Source organism: Tursiops truncatus, chromosome X, assembly GCF_011762595.2.
Source record: "Tursiops truncatus isolate mTurTru1 chromosome X, mTurTru1.mat.Y, whole genome shotgun sequence".
NCBI classification, from domain to species: Eukaryota; Metazoa; Chordata; class Mammalia; order Artiodactyla; family Delphinidae; genus Tursiops; species Tursiops truncatus.
The window spans coordinates 68234522-68256162 of record NC_047055.1 but is presented as its reverse complement, the minus strand read 5'-3'; the positions used below and the strand labels follow the sequence as shown (position 1 = coordinate 68256162).

Genomic DNA, 21641 nt, shown 5'->3' with positions numbered 1-21641 from the left:
ATAATTCAGAATAATAAGAGTAAAGATATTCCAAAATCCTGGAAATAGAATAGACAAAATGAAAGAAACATTTAACAAGGAACTAAAAGAACTAAAGATGAAACAAACAATGATGAACAACATGATAAATGAAATTAAAAATACTCTAGATGGGATCAATATCAGAATAACTGAGGCAGAAAAACAGATAAGTGACCTGGAAGGTAAAATAGTTGAAATAACTACTGCAGAGCAGAATAAAGAAAAAAGAATGAAAAGAACTGAGGACAGTCTCAGAGATATCTGGGACAACATTAAATGCACCAACATTAGAATTATAGGGGTTCCAGAAGAAGAAGAGAAAAAGAAAGGGACTGAGAAAATATTTGAAGAGATTATAGTTGAAAACTTCCCTAATATGGGCAAGGAAGTAGTTAATCAAGTCCAGGAAGCACACAGAGTCCCATACAGGATAAATCCAAGGAGAAACACGCTAAGACACAAATTAAACAAACTGTCAAAAATTAAATACAAAGAAAACATATTAAAAGCAGCAAGGGAAAAACAACAAATAAAGCACAAGGGATTCCCCATAAGGTTAACAGATGATCTTTCAGCAGAAACTCTGCAAGCCAGAAGGGACTGGCAGGATATATTTAAAGTGATAAAGGAGAAAAACCTGCAACCAAGATGACTCTACCCAGCAAAGATCTCATTGAGATTTGATGGAGAAATTAAAAGCTTTACAGACAAGCAAAAGCTGAGAGAGTTCAGCACCACCAAACAGGCTTTACAACAAATGCTAAAGGAACTTCTCTAGGCAAGAAACACAAGAGAAGGAAAAGACCTACAATAACGAACCCAAAACAATTAAGAAAATGGGAATAGGAACATACATATCGATAATTACCTTAAATGTAAATGGACTAAATGCTCAAACCAAAAGAAACAGATTGGCTGAATGGATACAAAAGCAAGACCCATATATATGCTCCCTACAAGAAACCCACTTCATACCTAGAGACACATTCAGAGTGAAAGTAAGGGGATGGAAAACGATATTCCATGCAAATGGAAACCAAAAGAAAGCGGGAGTAGCAATTCTCCTATGAGAAAAAATAGACTTTAAAATAAAGACTATTAGAAGAGACAAAGAAGGACACTACATAATGATCAAGGGATCGATCCAAGAAGAAGATATAACAATTGTAAATATTTATGCACCCAACATAGGAGCACCTCAATATGTAAGGCAAATACTAACAGGCATAAAAGGGGAAATCGACAGTAACACATTCATAGTAGGGGACTTTAACACCCCATTTTAACCAATGGGCAGATCATCCAAAATGAAAATAAATAAGGAAACACAAGCTTTAAATGATACATTAAACAAGAAGGACTTAACTTATATTTATCGGACATTCCATCCAAAAACTACAAAATAAACATTTCTCACAAGTGCTCATGGAAAATTCTCCAGAATAGATCATATCTTGGGTGACAAATCAAGCCTTGGTAAATTTCAGAAAATTGTAATTGTATCAAGTATCTTTTCTGACCACAACACTATTAGACTAGATATCAATTACAGGAAAGATCTGTAAAAAATACAAGCACATGGAGGCTAAACAATACACTACTTAATAACTAAGTGATCACTGAAGAAATCAAAGAGGAAATAAAAAAATACCCAGAAACAAATGATAATGGAGACACGACGACCCAAAATCTATTGAATGCAGCAAAAGCAGTTCTAAGAGGAGAGTTTATAGCAATACAATCCTACCTTAAGAAACAGTAAACATCTCGAATAAACAACCTAACCTTGCACATAAAGCAATTAGAGAAGAAGAACAAAAACCCCCAAATTTAGCAGAAGGAAAGTAAACATAAAAATCAGATCAGAAATAAATGAAAAAGAAATGAAGGAAATGATAGCAAAGATCAATAAAATTGAAAGCTGCTTCTTTGAGAAGGTAAACGAAATTGATAAACCATTAGCCAGACTCACCAAGAAAAAAAGGCAGAAGACTCAAATTAATAGAATTAAAAATGAAAAAGGAGAGTAACAACTGACACTGCAGAAATACAAAAGATCATGAGAGATTACTACAAGCAACTTTATGCCAATAAAATGGACAACCTGGAAGAAATGGACAAATTCTTAGAAATGCACGACCTGCCAAGACTGAATCAGGAAGAAATAGAAAATATGAACAGACCAATCACAAGCACGGAAATTGAAATTGTGATTAAAAATCTTCCAACAAACAAAAGCCCAAGACCAGATGGCTTCACAGGAGAATTCTATCAAACATTTAGAGAAGAGCTAACACCTATTCTTCTCAAACTCTTCCAAAATATAGCAGAGGGAGGAACACTCCCAAACTCATTCAACGAGGCCACCATCACCCTGACACCATAACCAGACAAGTATGTCACAAAGAAATAAAACTACAGGCCAATATCACTGATGAACATAGATGCAAAAATCCTCAACAAAACACTAGCAAACAGAATCCAACAGCACATTAAAAGGATCAGACACATGATCAAGTGGGGTTTACTCCAGGAATGCAAGGATTCCTCAATATATTCAAAACAATTAATGTGATAAATCATATAAAAAAATTGAAGGAGAAAATCCATGTGATCATCTCAATAGATGCAGAGAAAGCTTTCAACAAAATTCAACACGCATTTATGATAAAAACCCTGCAGAAAGTAGGCATAGAGGGAACTTTCCTCAACATAATAAAGGCCATATATGAAAAACCCACAGCCAACATTGCCCTCAATGGTAAAAAATTGAAAGCATTTCCACTAAGATCAAGAACACGACAAGGTTGCCCACCCTCACCACTCTTATTCAACATAGTTTTGGAAGTTTTAGCCACAGCAATCAGAGAAGTAAAGGAAATAAAAGGAATCCAAATCAGAAAAGAAGAAGTAAAGCTGTCACTGTTTGCAGATGACATGATACTATACATAGAGAATCGTAAAGATGCTACCAGAAAACTAGTAGAGCTAATCAATGAATTTGGTAAAGTAGCAGGATACAAAATTAATGCACAGTAATCTCTGGCATTCTTATACACTAATGATGAAACATCTGAAAGTGAAATCAAGAAAATACTCCCATTTACCATTGCAACAAAAAGAATAAAATATCTAGGAATAAACCTACCTAAGGAGACAAAAGACCTGTATGCAGAAAATTATAAGACACTGATGAAAGAAATTAAAGATGATACAAATAGATGGAGAGCTATACCATGTTTGTGGATTGGAAGAATCAACATTGTGAAAATGACTCTACTACCCAAAGCAATCTACAGATTCAATGTAATCCCTATCAAACTACCACTGGCATTTTTCACAGGACTAGAACAAAAAATTTCACAATTTGTATGGAAACACAAAAGACCCCGAATAGCCAAAGCGATCTTGAGAACGAAAAACGGAGCTGGAGGAATCAGGCTCCCTGACTTCAGACTGCACTACAAAGCTACAGTAATCAAGACAGTATCGTACCGGCACACACACAAAAAAAGATAGATCTATGGAACAGGATAGAAAGCCCAGAGATAAACCTATGCTCATATGGTCACCTTATGTGTGATAAAGGAGGCAGGAATGTACAGTGGAGACAGGACAACCTCTTCAATAAGTGCTGCTGGGAAAACTGGACAGGTACATGTAAAAGTATGAGATTAGATCACTCCCTAACACCATACACAAATATAAGATCAAAATGGATTAAAGACCTAAATGTAAGACCAGAAACTACCAAATTCTTAGAGGAAAACATAGGCAGAACACTCTGTGACATAAATCACAGCAAGATCCTTTCTGACCCACCTCCCAAAGAAATGGAAATAAAAACAAAAATAAACAATGGGACCTAATGAAACTTCAAAGCTTTTGCACAGCAAAGGAAACCATAAACAAGACCAAAAGACAACCCTCAGAATGGGAGAAAATATTTGCAAATGAAGCAACTGAGAAAGGATTAATCTCCAAAATTTATAAGCAGCTCATGCAGCTCAATAACAAAAAAACAAACAACCCAATCCAAAACTGGGCAGAAGACCTAAATAGACGTTTCTCCAAAGAAGATATACAGACTGCCAACAAACACAAGGAAGAATGTTCAACTTCATTAATCAATAGAGAAATGCAAATCAAAAGTACAAGGAGATATCATCTCACACCAGTCAGATTGGCCATCATCAAAAAATCTAGAAAGAATAAATGCTGGCGAGGGTGTGGAGAAAAGGGAAGCCTCTTGCACTGCTGATGGGAATGTGCATTGGTACAGCCACTCTGGAGAACAGTATGGAGGTTCCTTTAAAAATTACAAATAGAACTACCATATGACCCAGCAATCCCACTACTGGGCATATACCCTGAGAAAACCATAATTCAAAAAGAGTCATGTACCAAAATATTCATTGCAGCTCTATTTACAATAGTCTGGAGATGGAAACAACCTAAGTGTCCATCATTGGATGAATGCATAAAGAAGATGTGGCAGATATATACAATGGAATATTACTCAGCCATAAAAAGAAACGAAATTGAGCTATTTGTAATGAGGTGGATAGACCTAGAGTCTGTCATACAGAGTGAAGTAAGTCAGAAAGAGAAAGACAAATACCATATGCTAACACATATATATGGAATTTAGGGGAAAAAATGTCATGAAGAACCTAGGGGTAAGACAGGAATAAAGACACAGACCTACTAGAGAATGGACTTGAGGATATGGGGAGGGGGAAGGGTAAGCTGTGACAAAGCGAGAGAGAGGCATAGACATATATACACTACCGAACGTAAGGTAGATAGCTAGTGGGAAGCAGCCGCATAGCACAGGGAGATCAGCTCGGTGCTTTGTGACCTCCTGGAAGGGTGGGATAGGGAGGGTGGGAAGGAGGGAGACGCAAGAGGGAAGAGGTATGGCAACATATGTATATGTATAACTGATTCATTTTGTTATAAAGCAGAAACTAACACACCATTGTAAAGCAATTATACTCCAAGAAAGATGTAAAAAATAATGCAAATGTAGAGAACGTACTTGCGGACACTGGGGGAAGGGGAAGCTGAGACGAAGTGAGAGAGTAGCATTGACATATATACACTACCAAATGTAAAATTGATAGTTAGTGGAAAGCTGCTGCATAGCACAGGGAGATCAGCTCGGTGTTTTGTGATGACCTAGAGGGGTGGGATAGGGAGGGTGGGCAGGAGACTCCAGAGGGAGTGGTTATGGGGATATATGTATACATAGAGCTGATTCACTTTTTTGTACAGCAGAAACTAACACAATGTTGTAAAGTAACATTGCAATAGCAATATGGCAATAGCATCTTCCAGTAAAGATGTTAAAAAAAAAGATTTAAATAAGGAAAGTAACTGAAATTGAGAAAAAAATTTAATAAAACAAAAATGCATTACCATTTACATTATCATCCCCAAAATTAAATTTTCAGGTATAAATCTAACATAGTATGTACAAGGTCTCTATGAGGACAACTACAGAACTCTCATTAAATATATCAAAGAAAAAATAAATAAATAGAGATGTATTCCATATTTACATATAGAAGCACTCAATATTGACAACATGTCACTTCTCACCTTGGTCTATAGATTCAAAACAAAGCCAATCAAAATCCCAGTAAGTTATTTTGTAGATAACAACAAACTGATTCTAAAGTTTACATGGTGAGAAAAAAAGACCCTGAATACCCAAGAAAATACTGAAGAAGAGCAAAGTTGGAGGACTGAACTACTCCACTTAAAAACTTATTATAAAGCTACAGAAATCAGGATAGTATGGCTTTGTTGAAAGAATAGACAAGTAGATCAATGAAACAGAATACAGAGCCCAGAAATAGAACCACATAAATATAGTCAACTCATTGTTGAAAAAGAAGCAAAAGCAATACAGTGGTGCAAAGATAAGCTTTTGCTCAAATGGTACTGGAACATTCACATGCAAAAAAATTGAAACAGGTACTGGACATTCACACGCAAAAAAATTGAAACAGACCTTACACCCTTCACAGAAATTGACTCAAAGTGAATAAGAGACCTAAATGTAAAATTGAATACTTTCTAAAACATTTAGAAGATAACATAGGAGAATACTTATATGACCTTTGTTATGGCAATGAATTTTTAGATGCAACACCAAAGGTATGATCTATGAAAGAAAAACTTGCAGAAGTCTAGGTCAAGAGAAGAAGGAGACAATCCACAGACTTGGAGAAAATATTTGCAAAAGACACATCTTATAAAGGACTTTTATCCAAAATATAAGAAAAACTCAACAATAAGCAAATGAACACTCCGATTTTTTAAATGGGCAAAAGATCTGAACAGATTCCTCAACAAAGAAGATATTCAGATGCCAAATAAGTGTATGAAAGATGTTCAACATCATTTGTCATTAGGGTATTGCAAATTAAAACAAAAATGAGTTACCACAACATACCTATTAGAATGGCCAAAATCCAAAACACTGACACCAAATGCTGGCAAGGATGTGTAGCAGCTGAAACTCTCATTCACTGCTGGTAGGAATGCAAAATCATACAGCCACTTTGGAAGACAGCTTGGTAGTTTCTTTTGAAACTAATCATGTTCTTATCGTGTGATCCAACAGTCATGCTTCTTGGTATTTACCCAAATTAATTGAAAACTTTTATCTACACAAAACCTGCACACACAGGTATTTATAGCAGCTTTATTCATAATCGCCAAAACTTAGAAGCAAATAAGATGTCTTTCAGTAGGTGAATGGATAAATAAACCTTGGTACATCCAGAGAATGGAATATTATTCAGTGATTTTTAAAAAAGAGCTACCCTGCCATGAAAGACATGGAGGAAACTTAAATGTATATTAAAGTGAAAGAAGAAAATCTAAAAAGGCTACATACTGTATGATTCCAACTCTGTGACATTCTGGAAAATGCAAAACTATGGAGACAGTAAAAATACCAGTGGTTGCCAGGGGTTAGGGGCAAGGAGGGATGAATGGGCAGAGCACAGAGGATATTTAGGGCAGTGAAAGTATTCTGTAGGATACTATAATAGTGGATGCATATCAAAACCCATAAAATATACAATACCAAGAGTGAACCCTAATAAAAACTATGGACTTAAGTGATAATGATGCATCAAAGTAGGTTCATTGATTGTAACAATTGTACCACTGTGTAGTGGGGAAGGTTGCGGATAGGAGGGGACCAGGGGTATACTCTCTGTACTTTCAATTTTACTGTGAACCTAAAACTGATTTAAAAATAAATTTTATTAATTATTTTATAAATCTTATATAATTCATAAAGTTATATATTTATTTAATTCATATGTATATGTGTATATATATACAAAATATGTATACACCATTATTAGCTCACAGGCCTCAGTTTGGTTAGATGAAGGATAATGAAGTTTAGGTGTTTAGGAGAGAATGAAAATGCAGTGGAGAAATTTTCCAGTGAGAGAATGAGCAAAAAATACTAAGGTGAGATGATGTGAGAGGTATTTTCAAATGGGAGAGAATAATGAAACGGGACTGAAGGCAGGTCACAGTAAAAGCAAACCTTTTAGAGTGAAAATGCTCATTACAAAATCAAACGTCAGTCACTAATGTGACTCTATATTGGCTTCAAAGCCAACCTGTTCTGAAACAATCCCTCACAGAATGCCACCTAGAGTTATGAAAAAGGCCACACTCCATGTTTCTTTCGTCAACTAGTTCACCCACCACAGTGCTTCCTGGCCCTCATAGTGCACATGTTCCTCTTTGGAACTAATCTAAATCTCTCCCATTATAGTTTGTGCCAATTTTCCTTTTTATCCTGTGTTCAGTGAATATGGGCATAACGACTGGGCTTGTTGTTATAGAATTGTCAGGAATTCTCCAAGTCCTGATCCCTAGACCCTGCATGAACATTATGGCCACACTAGTGATTTATTGGCTGCTTCTTACTGGATGTTTGACCTTGGGCCTGTTGCTAAACCTCATTGAGTCTCCATTCTCACCTCCTTCCCCCCACCCACTGTAAAACAGGGCTGATACCATCTACTCCTTTTGATTGTAATGACCTTAGTGGGAGTTCACACTGGAAAGGAACCAGCACTGGTTCTGGCCTAGAGTACATGTTTTGTGAACTGGGTTTCTGATTTTCTTTCCCTAAGAAGATAGCCGGAACTTGCATTTCTCTTTTTCTTCAGAGAATCAGCCTACCCTAATCCTTTCAGACTCAGTCTGAGGCTCCTTTAATACCAGTGTTGGGTTTGTAGTCTCCTCATTTTTGATTGGCCTCTCTGCCTTCCTCCTCTCTCTTCTGTAAAACCCCTCCCTGACATATCCTTCTTAAGTTTGGGATCTTAGCATTAAGCACTTAGCCCTTGCTTGCTTCCATACACATACCTTCTCTCTCCCAGAGTTGAGGATGCCTTTGAATGCACAAGAAGCCTGTTTCTCCAGTATATTGTATTTTTGCCTCCATCTCAAAGCCCTAGACTTTCTTCATTCCTATTGTTCTCCTAACCCAGAAATGGGCAGCTTACCTTGGGGGCAGGGTGGGTACAGAGCCCTGGCCCTCCACCACTCCAACAAGTATTTGCCCTATTAACATTCCCATGAAAGAACCTTAACCTTTCTCCAAAACACTCCTTGGTCCTGACCCCACTACGATACTTTGGGGTAGGCCCAGAGCCTAGTAGTGCTCATTCTCCAGGGTGTCTGGCCTTGCAATTACAAAAGCCCATCACAATGATGAAGATGGATGGAAAGGACACAGGGCTCCTTTCTTGTCCAAGGCACAAGTGCTGGCATCACTAAGGCTCCAAGGAGCTCAGGGAGGTAGGTAAGGATGGGTTGGTGGAAGGATGCTGTTTTCAGAGCCCAGAATGCAAAGCTTGAATTGAGAGCCAATAGGCAGGAAAGTCCAAACTGCTCTGAGCCTTCTCCCCAATCTCTCAATGCTGTCCTTGCTTAGATGTGGACTAAGGGAAGCATGGTAGGTCCGTGCCCTGTGGAAGTCTCAACCACTCTGTGGATGACAATAATAATGGCCATTTGTTGAGTATACCAATGGTGCACTGAATCCTCCCAACATCCATCTAGAGTGATTTCTACTGTCAGTCCCATTTTTCCTGTTGGAAACTGAGGCCAAGATAGGTAGAGTGCCTTGTAGAGTTCCTCAGTCGATTATGCTTGGGTTTAAATCCAAGTTCCACAGATAAATTACTAGTGTGAGATTCAGGTAAGTCTCTTCCCTATGCTCAGCCTCAGTTGCCATGTCAGTAAGAAAGACTTAATCTGCATTCTTCATATCCTTCCTAGTAGTAGCGAGGGTCCAATGACTGACGACTGAAGCCAAGCTCCATAACACAAATACACTCCTTCCCCTCTCCCTGTCCCTCTGCAGAGGTTGAACCAAGCTGAAATCTGGGCCAGGGAAGTGGGAGAAGTTTGATGGTAGTGGAGAGTAGCCCTGGGCTATTCTGGCAACCCCGAGAGGACAGACCAGGCTTAGAAAATATTTACCAGGCAGTGAGAACCTCCCAAGCATTAAGCCTGCTAAAGAAAAGGCTTACCCAGATCCCCATAGCCCATCACGGGTGGACTGTACTGTTTATAAAGCAATCTCACATTCATTATCTCCTGCAAGCCTTACAATAACATGGTTTGTGTGGGTCACCTCAGACCTGGCAGTGGAGGGGTGTCAACTGAAGCCCCATTTGACCCATGCCCCTCTAAGTCTGAGAAAAACTAAGCAATCACTCCCTAGTGATGTTAAATAACCCTTGCATAGCCTGGGCCATGATTTTCAGCCTGTGGGGTTTGACTTTTCTGCAGGCCACTCTGCTTTCTGCAGTGAGACTGCCTCTCTGATTAATCTCCAGGTTAAAAAAAAGAAATAAAGATTTCCAGTCAAATAAACTACACTGAACCTCCGTGCCAGTCCACCTCTCTCTCCCACCTTCCTACCCCACATTCCACTCCCATCCCCAGAAACAAACAAACAAAAACACAAAACTGAATTAATCCTGAAGCCAAGTTCTGCCAAGCACTGGACAATGTACTTACTGGCTTCTCTTCCAGACATCCCTAAAGTTGAGTCAAAATGGTGATTTCCAATCTGTTATTCCAAGGTCATTTATTGATTCAGCACACAAATATTTCTTGAGACCCTATCATGTGCATGACACTCCACTCTGCAGGGCTCAAACACACCTCCTCACACCCTTTCAATGTGCTCAAATTCCAAAAAAATTCAGATAAGACCCTAAGTAACTCCAAGGTGGACAAGAATAGTATTAGTCAGTGGGGGAGGGGAGTTGACAATGGGATTCAGACAAGAGGAAGAGTGCTTTCTGAGAGTATCACAACATAGGGCTTTAGGGAGGAGGTGACATTTGAACTGAGCCTTGAAGAAGAGGGAGAATTTGAACATTTTTATGCATAAAAACAGTCTAGACAAAGGGACTTGCATAAGCAAGCATACAGTTTTTAGTGGAAAGAGTGTTGATCTGGGAGTCAACAGACCTGAGTTTGAATCTCAGTTCTGTCGTTCACTGCCTTAAGGAATACCTTCCCTACTCATGCCCTCAGTTTCCTCATAGGTAAGATGATAATATTGCATTAGCTTACTTTTAAAGTTCCTGCATATGCTTTCAACCTTTTCAAATGTCAGGTAGACCAGTTTGCCTCAGGATAGAATAGCTGAAAGACAATAATGCAAGGGTATTGGGTCTATGTTATGAAAAGGATTGAATGCTGGGCCTGGGAGCCTGAGCAGGCAAAGAAAATAGAAGCCAGGCCCCAGGCCCCAGCCCTGAGGTTGTACATTTTTCCTGGTTCCAATTTAAGAACATGAACTTTGCAATCAGAGCTGCCTAGGATGGGAACCTAGCTCTACTATACACCAGTAGTTCATTTAAATACTCATGCCACCTCTCTGAGCCTCAGTTTCTTCATCTCTAAAATGGGAGTGAAAATAAGTAACTCATGGGGCTGTTGTGAAGGTTAAATGAGATCATGAGCAAAAAGTGCCTATAGGTATGTGACTTTCCTGTCCCTTAGTCCCTTCTCCCCAGTGCTTGGTTTTAATCAGTCTTTGCTGACCAATTACTTCTATTCCTTCTTTTCCTTCTCCTTCTCCAAAGCAGGCTTCAAAATATATCCAGAATTCAACCACTTCTCTCCATCCCCAATGCCATTCACCTGGATTATTGCAATAGCCTTTTAATTAATCAGCCTGATTCTATTTTGCCTATTTACAGTCTATTCTTAATCCAGTAGCCAGAGCAATCCTTTCAAAACTTAAGTCAAATCATGTGACTCATCTACTCAAAACCCTACATTGTCCCCCTACCTCACTTAGAGTAAAAACTTAGAAATTAAAAATGACCTACCCCATTAGCTTTTGGACCTCATCTACCTGTTAGCCACACTTTCCTTCTTGCTACTTCTTCAATAGAAGACAGACTTTTTACTTCTTGTTCTCTCTGTCTGGATCCTCTCCTCATAGCTCACTCTATCACTTCTATATTTTATTTAAATATCATTTCTAAGTAAGGTCCTCCAGACCACCACTTGTTAAGTTGCAACATCCTCCAGCATTTCCTATTCTCCTAATTGTTTTCTTTTTCTTCACAACATTGATTATTATCATCTGACATAACACAAAATTTAATTACTTACTAGTATTTCTCCCCTTGAGAATATAAGTTTAATAAGGTCAAAGGCTTTGTTCACTATTGATGTCTCCATGCATAGAATAGCACCTAGCGCTCAATAAATATTTGTTGAGTAAATTAATGAATACAGTGGTCCTGTGCTGTGTGCCAAGTGTTAAGTTAAGCAGTTTGCATACATCATCTCAGGAAATCCTGCCTTGTAAATGTAGACACTGTTAGGATCCCTATTACACAGGGGAATACCCTGAAACTCCCAGAAGTGAAGTGATATTCCCAAAGCCAAAGAGGGATTAGTTAATGGAGGTGCCATGTTGTGTTGGACTTCATAGAAGAGCACATTCTCTGAATAGGAGCACAGCCTGAACTAAAGGTTGTGGTAGGCTTTGGGAGGGGGAAGGGGTGAGGGAGCATGTGGGTGAGAAGGAATCCTGCAATACAAATTGGTTTTGTCATCAGGAGGTGATCTGGCTTCTTGAAGCAAAATCTTGAGTTCACTGGCATCTACTGGCAAGTCCATGTTGTTTTCAACAATTGGAGCTTTACAAAGGAAGTCTCCTCAAGTGTGAAAGAAAGTTGGGAGCTTCAGCTGCCCTGGACTTGAGACTGCAGGAATTTGACTCCTTGGAGTACTGGCAGAAAGAGACACCCAAGCAAGACTAGTGAACTGAAAGGGAAATTAAAAAGCCCACTACCCACATGGGTCTTCTCCTTCTTTCCTTCCTTTTTTCATAACCTCCTCTCTTCATCTTTCTTTAATTTGTGCATATTTGTAAAACATCCAATTTATTGTGTGCCTAATGTGTGCCGGACTGTTGTAGACACGGGGGATAGAGCAGTGAACAAGAGACAAACATCCCTGCTCTGCCTTCCTAAGGTTACTTTCCAGTAGATGGCAGGCCGGATTAATTGGATGTTTTACAAATGCATCTCTGTGAAATGAATCTCTGTCCTTAGAAACAAAGCTCTCCTCCTGGTGGAGGGGTCGATGAGGAGAAGGGTATCATGAGCCAGTGCCATGTGGAGTACCCATGCCAGGGAATGTGGGCAGAGGGGATACCAAGGATGCAGACTGGGTGCGGGAAGATCAGCGTAAAGAAACCGCGGGGTAAGGACCAAAGAGCAGGATTTGGCCCTGATTCTACACGTCTCCATCTCACTTTGGAGGGAGCTGCTCAGAAACCTCTGGAGGAGCTCCCTTCTGCCTCCAAAAGCGCAAAATTAGTGCTATGGGACCAGATGGAGAAAAGCAAAAAAGATGAGATAGAAAGGCCCAGGAGCTCTGGGAGAGGGAGTGTAGAGTGAACAAGTCGCTGTGAAAGTGAAATGGCCGTTCATTTGAATGCAAATGCTATGTAAAAGCCTAAAGCCCCTTGACGTCAGCCCAGCCATTGGGGGCCCATCTATACCGGGCTACCAGTCACCTGGAAACCGTCAGGGTAGGAAACGCCGATGGAGTTGTCTGAGGGGCGCGGAGGAGCTTGCAGCACAGCTACGGCCTAACTTACTGGTTCCCTACTGCTTCTCAAAGTCGGGTTGGGGCCTTACAGGGACTTCAGGATGGCTTAGGGAGCTCCTTTCTCATACCCAAGCCACTATGTACAGAAGCTGCCTTTTGGAAAAAGAAACGGGCATGTACTCGGGCACTCTCAGGAGTCCTGCAGGAGGTGGCACAGCCGGGGCTGGCGCCACTGGGGATGGTGGGAGTCCGATGCCAGCCTCCAACTTCGCAGCGGCTCCGTCTTATGCGCACTATATGGGGTATCCCCATATGCCCGGTATGGATCCTCACGGGCCATCGTTGGGGGCCTGGGGGTCACCCTATAGTCCCCCTCGGGAAGACTGGAGCGTGTACCCCGGGCCGTCCAGTACAATGGGCACGGTGCCCATGAACGACATGACCTCGAGCCCTGCTGCTTTCGGCTCGCCGGAATACAGCAACCTGGAACCCGCAGCGGGTGGAAACAGCGGTAGCAGCCTGCCTACACCAGCCGGCGGATCACTGTTCCCCATCGACGCCTGCACCGCCGACGCCAGTTCTAACAGAAGCCGCCACAGCCCCTATGCGTGGATGCGCAAGACCGTGCAGGTGACTGGTGAGTAATCGATTCCAATGCTCTCAAACTTTTCCTTCCTTTGCTTCTCATCTACTTCTCTTGGCCTTCTGGCCCTCCTACTCCTCAGGCTTCTCCCCGGACAGCTTAGCTAAGGAGACTATTGAGTGTCTTGCTGCCCAGGGCCCCAGCCCATTAGAGACCTCCTTCGCTTGTGCCTCTGATCAAAAGCAGAGCATGGTGCTTGGAACTAAGCCGACCGTAGGGGACTTTTTCACCATTTTCTGATCAGTCAAGGGAGCAACCGGGCGGACAATGGGCATGTTGATCCACAAGGGTCAAGATCCAACCCTGCAGTTGCCCAGATGGGAAAACAGATGCACGGGGAAGATCAGTGGGTGAATGAGGAGAGGACAGCCACGTGTCCCTGTGCTCAATCACTGCTGCTTGCTCGTTCCATTTCAAACCCTTCCCCATCTGGGCAGGTTGGCTTCCCCCTCAAAGCTGGTGGTTCTCAACTTAGGTTCATGTTGCTTGGTTGGCAACAGACCTTCCAGTTTAGCCACGAAGGTCCCAGTGGCAAAGCAACCTGGTCACCCTGGACTCTCAAGGAAGCTCCAGCTTCTTTCGCCCAAGCTGACAGAGGCAAGCTGGATTCAAACCCAATGCCTTCTTACAACTTCCCTTCCGCCAATGGAAGCATAGAGGCTGTGAGAAAGCTACAGTACACCACTGGGACATAATAAGCTACTCAACCCTAACATCCCCTGTGCGTGCACGAATATCAGCCCCACATCAATAAGATTAAAGTGATTAAAGCCCTCCTAACAGTCAGGTAGACGTATCGAGGTGCAGGGGCTGGATGCAGGCTTGTCACCACACATAGGAAAGCCCAGAGATCCCAGCCTAATGCCTACCCACGCTCCTGCCAGCAAGCCGGTGGGCGGCTACTGGGAGCCAGGGGCGGGGGAAGTGGGTACTCTGCTTTAATCTTGGACAGGGGGTGGAGGAGGGAGGCGGGGAGATGTTTGTTTTCAGCTATAGTTGTTCTTTTATCACATTCTTATTATTCCAACCTATCGCTCCCTGTCATTAGAGAAAATTAGTAAAATTCAGCTCTATCACTTTCATCCCTCTGGGGAAGAAATGACATTTCAATAGCATTTGTCCACAATGATTATGCTTCTGCTCACGGTTCTGCCCTTTTTCTCTCCCTAAAAAAAGCAAAAGCAGGAGGGTGGGATGGGACCAACTTTCACCGTTAAGAGGACTCAGCCCAGAGGAGATAGTTCCAATTGATTAGGACATTACTGGGGTAGCAATCCCAAATTAAGAGTTGAGCTTAAATACTTAGCTTTAAAGTGTTTGGAAGTAAGTCTGCATATTGCTTTTTGAAATAAGAGTGAGTTGGCTGGCTAAAGAGAATAGAAAATGAGGTTAGGGTGTTGTATTCCCAGGGCTGTTATTATATCTAATCTTAGGGTTGTAATTAACATCCATTCACTAAGCCCTAACCATCAGCAAAAGACACAAAAGCCAGAAAAGTAGCTGCTCCCAGTTCAGGATTATGTTTTGAAATACTTTAGAAGAGGAAAGTCACTAGTATGTTGTTTGGAAGAGAGAACAATGGGAAGAAAAGGACAAGATAAAATAAATTATCTTGAGTCATGAATTTTCTGTTTATGAGAGAAAATATGATGGGTTTCTCTGCTTAAAAGTCTTTCATTTGCATTTGTCAGATTCTCTCTTTTGGGTAAGTTTAGAAAGGGACTCTAAATTGCTCTGTGGTGTCTTCATCAGTGGGTGAATGAGGAGACTAAATTGCTCTGTGGTGGCTAACTCTTGAAACCTGGGTGTACCATGCCACCTTCACAAGATTTTCTCTCCAACTTCTATGAGAAATTCTAAATTGAATGATTTTGGTACCCCATTGACTTCTGGCAGCCTATCCTATAGATGGGGCTTTATTAAATTCAATCTCCATTTCATTTTAATGTCTTATAAAAGTACCCCTTTATTATATTCTTGTAGCCTAAGGTGTATATTTAGCAACAATTTAAGAATGTGATGAAAAGTATGGACCCTCTCCCCAGAAAAATGCACAAAGGCGCAAATGAGCATGCACACACACATGTCATTTTTTGAATAATTTTGGGAGATTCATGGATCCACTGAAGCCCTTCCACGGATCTCAGGTTATGAACCCCACAAAAAATTAAGTTGATCACTTCTTTGTATCACTCCAAACAAAAAGACACCCATTTGTATGCTTAGTACATAGGGAGTGTTAAACAAATATTTGTTAAATGAATGAATAAGTCAGATCCTCCTAAATTTTCTACTTCACTCTGTAGTATCGTAGGACAACATTTGACTTACAGCTGAGAAGAAAATAGATGAACTACAAAATTGAAGTAACCCCTCCCTGATTATGGTAATCAAATGAAAACTCTTTCCATCACTGATGAATGTTTTTAAAATAGCCTTAAGTTAAAGAAACAAAAATACACATATTAGGGGACAATTGGAAAACATTTCATAGTGATTATTGTCATATTTGATTTTCAAATGAGAGAAAGGGGACTGACATACAGAATAAATGAATGTCCACTAAGTGATTTGATTTAAAAATGAAATATTTTTATTTCTACTTTTTTCCCTAAGTATTCTGTTCCAATACACTTCTGGTTTTAAAAATTATATGGAAAGGAAGCTGATAGAAAGATTCTGGGAAAAGTTCAGTATTTTCGTATTTTAAATACTGTCAGTGCATTACAGCTAGGAATTTTTTCATTTTTTGCTTTTTTTTTTTACCCAGAGTTGTAACCTTGGATGAGTATTGGCAAGGTGGTAACCTAAGTAGGGCTGGAGAGGGGCTTTCTTTTTAGGTGTGGGAAAGAAGAGGAGAGAAGGAAGTGACTTTGAATAATTATGATTAACCCACTGGACAAAATACAAAACACTGAGGAAGTTATACATAAAAGATTTTATTCAGTTAGGACCCTTCAGAAAATGAGTTACTTAATAATTCCTGAAGCTTATCATTATCTTTTTTTGTTTTGATCATTTAATTGGACAATTTTTATGAATGAATTTGGATGCAATTTTTAACTAAAAGCAGCAAAAGATTACCATCAGATGGAAAGTCATCATGATGGTGTCAATTACACTCTACTCCCTAAAGAAAGAGATTGGTTTTCATCCTCTTTACCCTCATTGTCATCATCATCATAACCCCTAGGTTTGGAGAGTGCTTTTCTGCCTAACAGTGTTTTCACAGCCAGTCTCTCAAATGAGCACATTTAGGGTGATGATGAGTCATCATATATAGTGACATGTGTTTGCAAACTCTGTAGGGATACTGTCTTCTAGGTAGTGGGAACTACAGAGGTTTGTCCAAAGCTTTAGGCAGGCGGAGGCAGTGAAATCCCCACCACAGGGCTATGAAGCAGCCCTGTAATACAACTTACGGTTTGTTACTTTCCTAAATTAACCCACAATAGCACCAGAGAAGGGGTTCCCTCACCCTCAGAAATGTAGTTTCTGGGAGAAGAGAATAGCTTGAACAATAAAAGCTAGTGCTCTTAGTGCTTTGTTGATGTTTTAGTATGGAAATATGGCATTATACTCTACTAGAAAAATGTCCAAAATCCATTCAATCAGATTTCATCATTTAAGGGAAGAGGCAATGAAAGGGGTGGAAAGAAGACAGTTTGGGAGCAGGGACACAAGAGGAGCACCAGGAAACAGGAATTCATTTCTTTTTGTTAAATGTGCAGTCAATATTTCCCCCTGATCTATGTCTTCTTGAGGTTTGAGGTCTTATCTGTTAGATTGGGGCAACAGACTCTTTTTAACACTTTGCATGGCTTTGATATGCAGCTTGGCTCTTCCTCATTCCTCCTTTCTTCAGGGGTTATATTGCCGGAAAGGGTGAGGATTTTCATGGCAAATAAAGAGGCCTGGTCTTGACTTTATTGTCCTCAGAAGAAACTGCAAGAGGGGAATTTATGACCAATGGGGGTGGGGAAGAACTGCAACCTTCCAGAGTTCTTGAAGTCTGGTTATATTTACCGATTATCAAAGAGCGGAAAACAGACACACACAAGTTGAATTTTAACTTCTGCCTCAAGTTAGAATTTAAACACTTAGTCACTTTGGGATTAGGAAGGGTTTTAGGGAACATCTCTTCAAAGATATATTTTGATTCTAAGATTTGAGGTTCTGGAAATAAATTAAACCTCAATGTTTTCACTGTGACCTCAAATATACATTCTGCCTTTGTAACATACCAAGTGCCAGACCTTTGGTTTCCTAAATTCAGAAAACCAACTCAAGTTTGTTTTCTGTATCTGTGAGTCTGTTTTCGTTTTACATATACATTCATTTGTATTATATTTTAGAGTCCACATGTAAGTGATATCATACAGTATTTGTCTTTCTCTGTCTGACTTATTTCACTAAGCATAATATTCCCTTGGTCTTTCCACGTTGCTGCAAATGAAACTAACACAATATTGTAAATCAACTATACTTCAATTTTAAAAATTGACAACAAAAAAACCCACAAAAAACAAACAAACAAAAAAGAAAACCAGCTTAAAATTTGAGCCTCTGAGACAGATTGACTGGGATTCATTGTTTTCCATTTTTAAGAGGGAAAGTTTTGTTTAGTTCTTTAGTCCATGAGTTAATCCTAAAACATATCTCTCATCTAGAATTTGTTTCTACATTCATGTCCCTTTTTTTTTCTTTCCTGGAGATGAAAGAGTGTCTGACATTTGTTTAGGGCTTGTAAATTCCAAACCAATTTGCTGGTGTTCCTGAATGTAAAGAGGGTTCAGGATGGGATCTGATGCTATGTAGCTCCTTTGTTAAGCTTGTGCTGCATCTTAACACCTCAATGGAGTTTAGGGAAACACTTTAAAGAAACCTTTGTCTTACAGATCGCTCCCCAAAACTTCACATCAAAAACAACCAGGGAAGATCAGAAGGAGTTTGCCAAAAGCCATAGAGAAAAGGATGAAGATCCTGGAGGGGGTTAGAAAAATGGAAAAGAAAGAGAAACTTCCTAATCACCTTTGGAAAATTTGAAAGGAGGAATAAAACTCTATTTGAAGGAGGGCATGAGAAATTAGTTAAACGTTGTAACACAAAGCAAATGTTTGTATATCCTTTCAAAGAATACTAGAATACCCATTTTATTCTGCTAAAGTCAACACCCCCTATTTCCCCCATTCATTATCCACTTGGGAATAAAAATTTGTTTAAGACTCTCCCCAGAAAACTAAACTATTTTTTCTAATAAGTAATAGGGGCTATCCTAGAACAGAATCTAAGTGACAATAGATGTTTTCTTTTTAAATTACTATCCAAATGAAATTCTAGAATGTATATGTAATTAGAATGTCAGGATCACAAAGCAGCTTGCCTCACTTGGGCCATTCTTATGCTGCCCAGCATGTTTAAATCAGGAATAACATTTGGCACACCAGACTGGGAGCCAAGGGTATGTGTTTGGGTCCCCACTCCTCAGCTCACTAGCACAAAGCAACTTACTTACCTACACTGAGCCTCAGGTTCCTTATCTGCAAAATGGGGATAAGACACATTTTGCGTAATTTGAAAGGGTAAGTGAGAGGTTCAATAGGAAACAATATAAATGAACTGCATAAAATATCAATATAAAAGGAAGTGCATGTATAATGAATGTTGCTACTACTGACAATGACAATGCTGTTCCCATATGTTAGTGTGAAGGGAATGAAAATCATGGCTTAACTGTTTGCTTTAAAATGCTTTGGTGTAACAGTATATCAATGGTGGTGTGATAGGTGTGTTGATATATATAGGTATGATATATATATATATATATATATATATATGTAAAATAGCCACAGATGACAAAGTAATTAATGGAGAAATGGACTTATGACATATGTGGTTAAAAAATGTACTTGTTTTGTATTTGAAAGTAATAGCTAAGGGTAGGAACAATGACTATGATTCCTCTAACCAAAACAATCTCCAAAGATGCAAAATATGATTAAATGCACTGCTTTCTCCCCTAACAGGGAAAACCAGGACAAAAGAAAAGTATCGTGTGGTTTACACAGATCATCAAAGGTTGGAGCTGGAGAAGGAATTCCACTGCAACAGATACATCACCATTCGGAGAAAATCAGAGCTGGCAGTCAACTTGGGCCTTTCTGAGAGACAGGTACACCAGAAGTACATCTAACACGTTTCATATAAGCATTTCAATAAGCTAAGGTTTTAGGGAAGTCTGTAACTAATAGTGGAAGCAAAACAGAAGACCAAGCCATTCTCAAAGCTCTCCTAAAGCCCACATTCATCCTACTGGACCACCTAGTTTAGTACCGTTGGTTGATGGGTTTATTAATAATTGAATGTGGTGGGCACTGTGTAGGTGTGAAAGCAAGGGTGGGGATGTAGGGGGATGAGAAGGGTTAAAACTCCCATACAATTGATCAGTCAGGGCAAAACCTTGATATGGTTCCCCAAGTAGTCATAATCAATATGTGAAGTGGAAATCTGTCAATCATGGCAATTATCTGGTTCATATCAGTCAAACTGTAACAGTAAATGAACACCAATGCTGCTACCTGAAGCAAGTTTTTCTATTACTCAGGGTAGGAATTTAATTTTCTGTGGTCTATGTAATCCTATGATTCCTGCCTCAAATTTAGCTTACTGTGGGTACTCAGTAAAGATTAAATCATGGCAAGGATCAGTGGTTTCCACTCACCCAGATTTTGACATTACATAACTACCTGATTTGTTTTTTACTTAGGTCTAGGAGTAAACCTGGAAATCATAAGATTCTAGAACTGTAAAGTCCATTAATGTATTGTTGTATCCCAAGAAGCCTGCATTTCAACCATTTATGAAGGCACACTGGTATCACAGCAAGAGATATAGTATTTCATCACCCTTGTTCACCCAGTTCTGTTTTAACAACCTAACTTCTTTTAATGATAGATCATAATCACCTTTGCTATTTAAATCCCTCCCTTTTTATCACCATGGCTCAGCATCTGCCATTCTATCATTATTTATTTCTACCTGCACAACAGAGATGGTGGGTGAGGTATAATATAAAGAGCACTGCATTCAGAGTCTGAGGCCTTGGACTTGATTTCAGTTTCATCTCATGCAAGATACTTTCCCTCTCTGAGTCTCAGCCTTTTTTAAACCTGTTGTTAAATGGGCATACTTCACAAGGTCATTGTGAGGCTCAATTAAGCGATGCATGTGAAAGGACTTTGTAAATACTAGAGTCCCTGAACAATATCAGCAATGACTGAAAAGTGCATTCAGTATGTTGCCCCATTAAATCCAAAGCATTTTGTGTTTCAGGTGAAAATCTGGTTTCAGAATCGCAGAGCCAAGGAGAGAAAGATGATCAAAAAGAAAATATCCCAGTTTGAGAACAGTAGAGGCTCAGTGCAAAGTGACTCTGGCTCCATCAGCCCTGGGGAACTACCTAACACTTTTTTCACCACCCCATCTGCTGTCCGTGGATTTCAGCCTATTGAGATACCTCAGGTCATAGTCTCTGAATGAAAGAAAGGCAAAGAGAAATGGAAAGTGCCTTTCCTTTAGCATTGTCTTTTTGGTCTCTAAGATATCAGCAGGGGAGTTGCAACATTATGTAATTCCTTGTAAGGCAGTATTCAGAACAAGTGGATGTGCCATGGGTTGAAGATAATTCAAGGGTCACTTACTGTTAGGAACTATCCCCAGAAAACTGTTGTGTGCTATGCTATGTCAGTCACTCAGGGAGCTCGGTGATAAGCTGTATAATTAAAAGCTAAAATTGCGAGCCCTTGAACTCTATTCACAACTTCAGAAATTT

The 21641-nt window shown here is 39.8% G+C and overlaps 1 protein-coding gene across 1 annotated transcript; it reads left to right on the top strand.

The window, feature by feature from the left end:
- The first annotated feature begins 13305 nt into the window (after positions 1–13305).
- On the top strand, positions 13306–21349 carry CDX4 (caudal type homeobox 4). The gene is made up of 3 exons (XM_004331159.1): positions 13306–13804; positions 19837–19982; positions 21143–21349. The coding sequence occupies exons 1-3, from the start codon at positions 13306–13308 to the stop codon at positions 21347–21349; spliced, it is 852 nt and encodes a 283-aa protein (XP_004331207.1).
- The last annotated feature ends 292 nt before the right edge of the window (positions 21350–21641 follow it).